General features: G+C 66.9%; 1 protein-coding gene across 1 annotated transcript in view; it reads right to left on the bottom strand.

Annotated features, from left to right (window-relative positions):
* Nucleotides 1-4,085, bottom strand: part of LOC105811241 (chromosome unknown open reading frame, human C19orf26) — a 6,284-nt gene extending 2,199 nt beyond the window's left edge. The window contains exons 1-7 of the mRNA XM_012645381.1: nucleotides 3,993-4,085; nucleotides 3,764-3,903; nucleotides 3,468-3,532; nucleotides 2,968-3,112; nucleotides 2,622-2,793; nucleotides 2,266-2,406; nucleotides 1,587-1,791 (exon numbers count right to left, since the gene is read on the bottom strand). Coding sequence (XP_012500835.1) covers nucleotides 1,587-1,791; nucleotides 2,266-2,406; nucleotides 2,622-2,793; nucleotides 2,968-3,112; nucleotides 3,468-3,532; nucleotides 3,764-3,903; nucleotides 3,993-4,085 — 961 coding nt within the window. The remainder of the gene's footprint in view (nucleotides 1-1,586; nucleotides 1,792-2,265; nucleotides 2,407-2,621; nucleotides 2,794-2,967; nucleotides 3,113-3,467; nucleotides 3,533-3,763; nucleotides 3,904-3,992) is intronic.
* Between the last annotated feature and the right edge of the window lie 4,127 nt (nucleotides 4,086-8,212).

Consider the following 8,212-nt stretch of genomic DNA (forward strand, 5'->3'; position numbering starts at 1 on the left):
CCTGTGTCTGCCCCACCACACACACACACACACACAGCCTGTGTCTGCCCCACCACACACACACACACACACACAGGGGAGTGGGCACCAAGAAGAAGCAGAAGGGCTGGGACCAGAGAGCCCGGGAAAGCCAGGGCAGGCTGGAGAGATAGCCTCACTTGGCAGTGCCCCAGGGCATCCCTGGCCAAACATACAGCCCACTGGGAGGACCTTCCCTGGACAGCCGGTGGCAGGCACAGCCCAGCTCAAAGTACGGAAGCTGGCAGGCGTGAGAGAGTTGGGACAGGCTGGTGGGGACCAGTGAGGTGAGGGAGACAGATGCCCTCTTCTGCCAGCTCCACCCTGGCCCAGGGAGTGCAAGGGGTTGCCCCGCCCCTGCCCAAGGCCCCCTGGCCAGGGGCCAGGACCTTCCCCTGGAGAGGCTTCAGCAGGCAGGCCTGGGTGGTGAGGGCAGTTACCCAGCAAACAGGTTCTGGGCACCGCTGTAACCACATCTGACTACAGTCACCATCAGGAATCCTGGCCCCCTTCATCCCACGATTTATGTCCTCTCAGCTAGAGCAGAGCAGCCAAACAGGATCTGCCACCTGTGCCACAGGGAAGCGGGTGCCCCAGCAGCCTGACCTAGCCCCAGGCCCTCGGAGCTGTGGCTGCCCTGCAGAGCTCCCTCCGGCCGGATGGCTGTTCCTGCACTTTCTGGGTTGGGGCCGCCTCCCCACCACACACACATTCCCACCTTGGGCCTGGGACTCCCAGGGCCACACGCAACCAGGGGCCTGCAAAATTGAAGGGCCACTGTCAACTACTCCAGGGGTCTTCACACTATAGCCCACAGACAGGCCACTTGTTTTTGTAAATAAAGTTTTATTGGCATTTGGTCAAGTTCATTCATCACCATACGGTCTACGGCTGCTTCCGCCCTGCAGCAGCGGCACTGAACAGTTGAGACAGTGCCTGTCTGACCATGAGAGCAAAAACATTACCACCTGGGGCCTTATGGAAAACCTCCGCTGACCCCTGGCCTACCTTGGCCCTACCGCTTCATGTCAGGGGAAGCCAAAGCCCACACAGGCAGAAAGACTGCCCAAGGTTACCCCACAGGTAGAGTGAGCCTCCCACCAGCCAGCCCAGGGAGACCCCACCTCTCACATCCCGATGTGTCAGGGTGAGAGTCGTGCCTGTGGACAGGGGCCAGGGGCCATGACCCGGGAGGGGATACAGGCCGGCTGGCCAGCCCTCCCAACTCCACAGTGACCTGACAGCCTCAGTTTCCTCCTTTACCGCCCTGTTGTGCCCTGAATACAGATAGCGGCCGGGACCCGTGGGACACCCCCCAGCACAGGGGCCTCAGAGCTGGGTGGATCTGCCTCAGGCTGTCCCTGACAGCCCTTCCCGGGCAAGCTGGGGCACAGGGCATGGCCTGGGTCGTCCTCCTGACCTGCTGTGGTACCTTGGGCAAGACACCCACCAACAGAGCCGCTGGCCAGCTCAGGGCAGGCACTGGGTCCCCACAGCACTAGCCCTGCCCCAAGGCAGCACCTGGTACCCCGTGCTGAGCCCGCTGCCTGCTCGGGGCCACAGCTCACCTCTGGTGTCCAGACTGGCCGCCCGCTGGGTGGGCTCCAGCTTCCATTTCTTGACCTTGAAGTAGGGGCTGGCCCCATCCAGGCTGGCATGGCGGCGCAGACGGGTGAAGAACTGTAGCACAGTGCCCGCCCCCGAGCCTGCCTCCCCAGGACCCATGGCAGCCCCGGGGCCACCAGCCTTGGTGCTCCTGGTACCTGCATCCAACTGGGAGGGAACAAGAACAGCTCTCAGGCACCCAGACCCATCAGACACCAAGGCCTCCACCCACCACGTGGACAGATGTGGACCTGCTCAAAGAGGGCAGAGGCAGCAGGGGCAGGCACTCTGCGTGGGTGGGCTCCCCCCAGACCCTCCTGCCTCTTAGAGGCTCCCCAGGGTGTTCAGCCGGTGCAGGCTGGCTCTGCTGTCCCGGGAAGGACCCTGGACACAGGGTTTGCGGGGAGAGGGGGTTTTCCAGGGCGAGTGTCTAGGTGCTCTCGTCTGTGGCTTGGGCTGGAGGTAGGGGCTCTGGGGTGCCTCACGCATGTGTGAGCACACGCCTGCTCCCTCTTCCTCCCATGTGTGGGAGACCAGGCAGGGCAAGGATGGCCTGGGCAGGTGCCAGGCCAAGTGCAGGCAGGGAGGGGAAGGAGCCCGCCATTGCCCCGATGCCCTGGGGGACATGCGTGGGCCCCTCACCGAGGTGCCTTCCCCAGAGTCACTAGATGCAGACGGACTGATCTCCGCGAAGTCGGCGGCACCCGCTGCTGAGTTGTAGGGGTCACCTGGCAGGGCGGAGCTGGGGCCCACGGAGCGGCCAGTGAGGGCCTTCCCCGGGGGCTGTGGGACAGAGCCGGTGGGGGAGGAAGCAGTGACAGGTCAAAGAGCATGGGTGGGTGAGACGAGTGCTGGGCTCGGCCTCCCGTCCCCGGCCACCCCAGCCAGGCTCCCTGCCCATCCTAAGACAAGGGGCCCAGCCCACAGCGGGGGTCCAGAGAGCCCTGGGGCCACCCCCCCCTCTGAGGCCCCAGCTGGCTGCTGTCCCCCCAGCTCACCTGGAAGATGGCGAGGCTGGCCTTGGGGGTGTCGGGTGGGTGGGGGGTGGCAGTCGAGCTGGCCTCGCCCGAGTCACATTCGTGGATGGTGACGATCTTGAGGGGCGGCAGGTGCAGGTGGGTGAGGCGGGCGTTCTTCAGGTGGTGGAAGTCCCCCTCTGTCAGGGTGTACCTGCGGGGAGCCCGGCCAGTCAGCTCGCCCCTGGCCCCTGGCCTCGGCCCCACCTCCTATGTGCTGGATGTCCCCAGCCCCCGCCTGCTTTCTGCCCTGGGCTCCACCACAGGAAATGTCGCCCAGACAAGCGATGCCCTCCCATGGACCCCAGGCCCCTGCCACACCCCTCACCGGCGGCCCTTGTCCTGCGCCTTGTGGCTCTGTTCAAACAGGGCCGCCTCGTTGAAGGAGACCCGGCGGCCGGTGGAGCTGGTGGACAGGAAGCGCTCCGTCTCTGCATCCTGGCCCTCGGGGTCCTCCCCCCTGAAGTCAGGGTCTGCGTGGAGAGGCAGGAGAGGGTGGGCCCCGGGTGGGCTGCGCCTGGCCCAGGCAAGCTGCTGGAGGGCGGGAGGGGAAGGGGAGGGGCCCAACTGACCGAGGGGTGGGCCGGGGCGGCGGGGCGGGCGGGCACTCGCTCATCCGCTCACACACTCACTCGCTCAGCACGCGCCTGTGCGCACCTACGCCTGGGCGTTAAGGAAACAGAGATGAGTCGGAATCGAGCTGCGCCCAGTCTGGTGGGGGAGACAGACAGACACAGACGGTCAGGTGGCCTGAGGGGGCAGGCGGGTGGCCGAGGGGCGGATAGGCAGGTGGATGGACCAGCAGGGTGGCAGGGCCAGGTGCCTCACCTTGGGCCGGGTGGGTGCCATTGTCCAGGTAGGTGGTAGTGGTCTTCTCAGCTTCCTCCATGGCTCTGGGAGGGACAGCAGGAAAGGCCTATGGGACAGGGCCCAGGCAGCCTCCAAGGTCCAGGTGTCCTGGAGCCATATCCCATGCACCTGCTTGTGGGGACCCTGTCATCAGAGGCCTCTGCTTGGACGCGCTGTGCACCCCGTGGCTTAGAGCCGCGGGGCCCCCGCATCACCCAGCTGGTGCCCATGTGCACCCCCTGTGCACCTGCCCAGAACCGGGGTGGGGCTCGCACCTGTTGAAGCGCTGGTGCACCTCCCAGCAGCGTTTGCAGAGGAGCAGGACCCCGGACAGTACCACCAGTGTGCCACCCACGAACAGCGACATCACCACCACCAGCAGCACGTAGTTGTCCAGGATGGGGTCGGGCTCGGCCTGCGGACCACACTGGGTGGGTCAGGTCTCTGCTGGCCTGGACTCTGACATCCCATCCACCCCACCCTCATCCTGCCTCCCTCACCCACCGTGGGACGGCCAGTGGTGTTGTCCCACGACGTTGTCAGGGCCACCGTGGCAGTGGTGGCATCAGCTGTGGCCATGGTGGCTGTGGGCTGCATTCTGAGATGGCGTGGAGGAGCCTGGAGGGACAGGGTCTGCTCAGCTCCAGCACTGCCGGCCCCTCCCCGCAGGAGCCACTGCAGTGAGCCCCCCTCCCCTGCCGGGAGCAGGAGCCCACACAGCAGTGACTCACTAAAAGCTGGGGAGAGCCCAGGAGCAGCCCCCACCCTGCTCAGATCAGGTCCGGGCGAGCCAGGGGCAGGAGCCTTCTCTCAAGCTCTGTTCCCCCCACCTAAAAATGGGGGAGGTGGTGCTCTATGCGCGGGTGTGCCTATCACAGCTGCCTCTGCAGCAGGTGGGGCCTGCCCGGCAGGTAGCACCAGGCCAGGTAGCACCAGGCCGGGAGCTCTGCCCAGGAAAGGGGAAGCACCCACTGGAAGAATGAGGAAACTGAGGCCGTGCAGCTGGCTCAGGCCAGACCCCAGGTGCCCCGTGGTCCCCATCAGGGGGACATGGGCTGCCCCAGCCCCAAGAGATTCTAGTTACCCCCTGTCAGGACCCCAGTCATAAACGGGGTGAAGGGAGACCCCCCCCAGGGCTGTTCGCCCACAGAGGCGGGCGGGGGCTGAGCGCGGTGACGGGGTCCCGACTCCAGGAGGTACAGGTCCCCTCTGCCTAGCGCCAGCGGGAGCGAAAAGGACAAAGGCGGCGCATCTGTTCCCAGCCCTGAAGAATCTGGTTCCCATGGCGACCGAGCCAGCAGGCCGAGGCTGGGGGGGGGCGGGTTGCCAGGGAGCAGGGGCGGGTAGGGGGCGCGGGGGAGGGAGGCCTCCTGCAGGGGCGGCCCGCGGCGGCCCGGGCGGCAAGATGGCCGCTGCGCCCTCTCCGCGGTGCCCAAACCCGGGCGCCCGGCAGCCTCGCCCAGGCCCGGCTGGCCGGCCTTACGCGCGGGGGAAACTGAGGCCGGGGAGGGGCGCTCAGCACTCGGGGAAGGGGCTGCCTGGAAATTGCACCTGTCCCACCGCCAGCGAAGCGGGAAGGACCCCGGCGTCCCGGGGAACCGCCTGGGAGGCCCAGCAGCCCCGAGTTGGCATGGCCCAGGCAGCGCGAGGTCCTTTTCCAGAGGAAGAGGAGCGCACAGCCTCCAGCCTCCTAAGTCCCTTATGGGCTTTAACTGCCACTCAAGATCGGGGAAACAGAGACCCAGAGAAGGGGAGGGTCCTAACCCTGGCCAGGTGTCCTCAGGTCTCCGGGTCAGAGGCTGGCCGGGGCTCCCCAGTACTGGGGAAAGGGGGCGCATATGTAGGTCGGAAAATGAGTTCAGGCTGGAGGGGGTGGGGCAGAGGCGCAGGACGGTGGCAGCAGACCGGGAAAGATGGCAGGAGGCCGAGGGGAAGAGAGGTGGGCTATGGGGGTAGTGGGGAGGCCAGTGCGGGAGCCGCGGGCGGAGGTTCCCCAGGGGGCAGCCCCGCGACCCCCAGCCGGCCCGAGGGCAGGGAGAGAACCCGACGTCAGGCTCCACTCAAACCCTGGCTAAGCCAGGAGGCCGAGACGCCATTCCCCTCGCCCGATGTTACAGGGGAAACTGAGGCGGAGAAAAGGCGTAGACGGAGGTCCCTGTCCGCTTCGGCCCGTCGGACCGGGGGCTACAGAGCTCCGCAGCCCGCCCCCACGCCCTCCCTGGCTCCTCCGCGCCCTCCCTCCAGCTGCGCATCCGAGCAGGGATGGGCGATGGTCCAGAGCTAGGGCGGGCCCCAGAGCTGGCCCCGATCCCCGGCCCACCCCACGCCCGCCCCGGTGCAGCCCCGGGCCCACCTTGCCTACCTCAGCGCCGGGGCGCGCGGCCCATGGGCGGCGGGCGGGCGAGAGGCTGCGCGGCGATCCCGGCTGGCTCCAGCGTTCGGTGGCCGCGGAGCAGGCGGAGAATTTATGAATGGAGCTAGCGCGGCGCGCGGGGGAGGCCGGCGCGAGAGGAGGGGCCGCGCACGTGACCGCGTTGGCGGCGCGCCCGCCCGGTGCTCCCGGTGCTGCCCGGTCCCTGGCCGGCCGCCCCCGCCGCGCTCGCTGCCGGCTGTGGCTCGCTGCGCGCCGGCCTCCGCCTCCCCTTCCCTTCCGGCGGGGGCAGGGGGCGGAGCCTACGCTCCCCGGCGCCCCCTCCGTGCGCTGAGCTGGCCCCCTCTTTGGCGGCCGCGTTCCCGCCCCCACCCCTCCGCACGACTCACCTAACCCAGGTCCCCAGGGACTCAGCTGGCTGAGGGGAGGGTCCTGGGACGCACGATTACTCCTCGCCCGGGGCTCTGAGGTGCACCACCACGGGAGAGTCCTGGGGTACACCGGTTCCCCTTCCTATCTTGCTTCTCTCGTGGGATATGGAGGTGCACAGCCAGGGCCCCTCTGGGGCACAGCTGCCCTCAATCTGGGGGTCCCCAGATACACAGGCCAGGAGACCTGGGCAGGCACACGCCCAGCACCTGCACCCCCGATGCGGGTCCCCCTTGGCACTGCCAAGGGCTCGGCACGCTCTGCCAGCCCCGTCTCCTCTCCTCTTCCCTTTCGGGACAGCAAATGAGCAAACCATAGCAGACACTCAAAGCTGTGCTGAATGTCACCCGTGCCCAAACGAGTCCACAGACGCCTGCTCCTCGTGGGGTGACGTCCAGAGTACACCAGCAGGAGCCAAACCCGACTTCTCCCTCTGAGACATCCTAGCCCCACTGGGCCCGTGTTCAACACCCTGCAATGGCACCTCTTTCTTATCCAGAAAAGGCTGACAGTGCTCGAGGAACCCCGCAGCCACAGCCAACCTCAGGGCCTGTGCACTCCAAGGCGCCCACCGTGGAGGGCTCTCTGTCCATTGGCCGAAAGACCCCCCCCAACTTTTTCCAAGCGTCAGAGTCTCTGTGCGCCTCCTCTTGGCTACGCATAGGAGTGTGTCACACTTCCCATCCCCTACCCGACTTTCTTTCCTTGAGAATTTTACTCGCTCTTGTATGTGGTCTGGTCCCAACTACACTGTGAGCTCCAAGGGCAGGAACTTCTCTACGGTGGGTCCCCGTGCCCGGCCCAGGGCCAGCACACAGGAAAGAACGAATGGGCAAGTGACCGTCGGGTGGCCGCCTCAGGGAAGCTGGGTCCAGGCTAGCGGGCACTGCATGGGCAAAGGCCTTGAGATAGAACCGTGTGTTTGCAGAAGATCCGTGTGTTGGAGGAAGCAAGAACAGGTTTCATTTTTTTAAGAGAAGACTCTGGCTGCGGGCATAAGACACTGTGGCAAGGCAGGGAGGAGACCGGGGCTATCCGGGAAGGAGAGGGTGGCCACAGTGGACGGTCCAGGCCAGATGAACTTCCAGCATAACCTCAGGTTTGGGGCCCTCCAGCGGCAACCCAGAGTGGGGACTGGAGAGAAGTAGTGCAACGGATGAGTTTGAGGAGCCCGCTAGGCCTCCCAGCTTCTTGGAGTGGCAGCTGGATGTGGGGTCCAGGAGAGGCTGGCGGTGTGCCACAGGACGCTCCTAGAAAGTGTGCAGGCTTTCCTCTGCACCCCACCCCGGGTCAGAATACCCAGGGCATTAGGACTGACACCCCAAGCGCCCTTAGGAGCGCAGGCCCAGGGAGGAGCCAGGCCAGGCCCTGGCCTCCGTCCTGCCTCGGGCTGGCTGGACCCTCTTCAGCTGCCCAGATCCTCGAGGCAGGATGCGCAGTGCACTCCCGAACATGGGCAGGGAGCGGGGTGCAACCTCCAGGTGTGGGAAGCCATGGAAGGTGTGGGACTCGCCCACAACGGGAGGCTCTGGGTCTCCGTGGCTGCAGCATCATAGGGCCATCAGACCCAGCCCCCGGCCCAGGTGTGACTGCGACCCTCCCCTGCTCCCTGCACCCCTGGAGTCCAGCCCTCTGCGTCCCCTCTCCAGGCCCTTCCCAGTGTGCGCCCCAACCCCGCCAGCCCGGGCTCCGCTTTCTCCCCGGACTCCAGGGAGCGGCAAGGAGGGAAGGAGTGAGGGGAGGGGGCGGCGCAGAGGGGCCCGGCTGGGCCGCGGACCTGCGTGAGCGCGGGGGCGGGGCGGTAACGTCATGGCCACGAACGAGGCTGCGCGGGCCGCGCCTGACGTCAGCGGAGCCCTGGGCCGCCCGCGCACGCGCTCATGCGTCAGCGGCGCGCGGGGGCGGTGGCCGGCAGGGGGCCGGG

This window comes from Propithecus coquereli, unplaced genomic scaffold, assembly GCF_000956105.1.
Source record: "Propithecus coquereli isolate 6110/MARCELLA unplaced genomic scaffold, Pcoq_1.0 Scaffold232, whole genome shotgun sequence".
Lineage (NCBI taxonomy): Eukaryota > Metazoa > Chordata > Mammalia > Primates > Indriidae > Propithecus > Propithecus coquereli.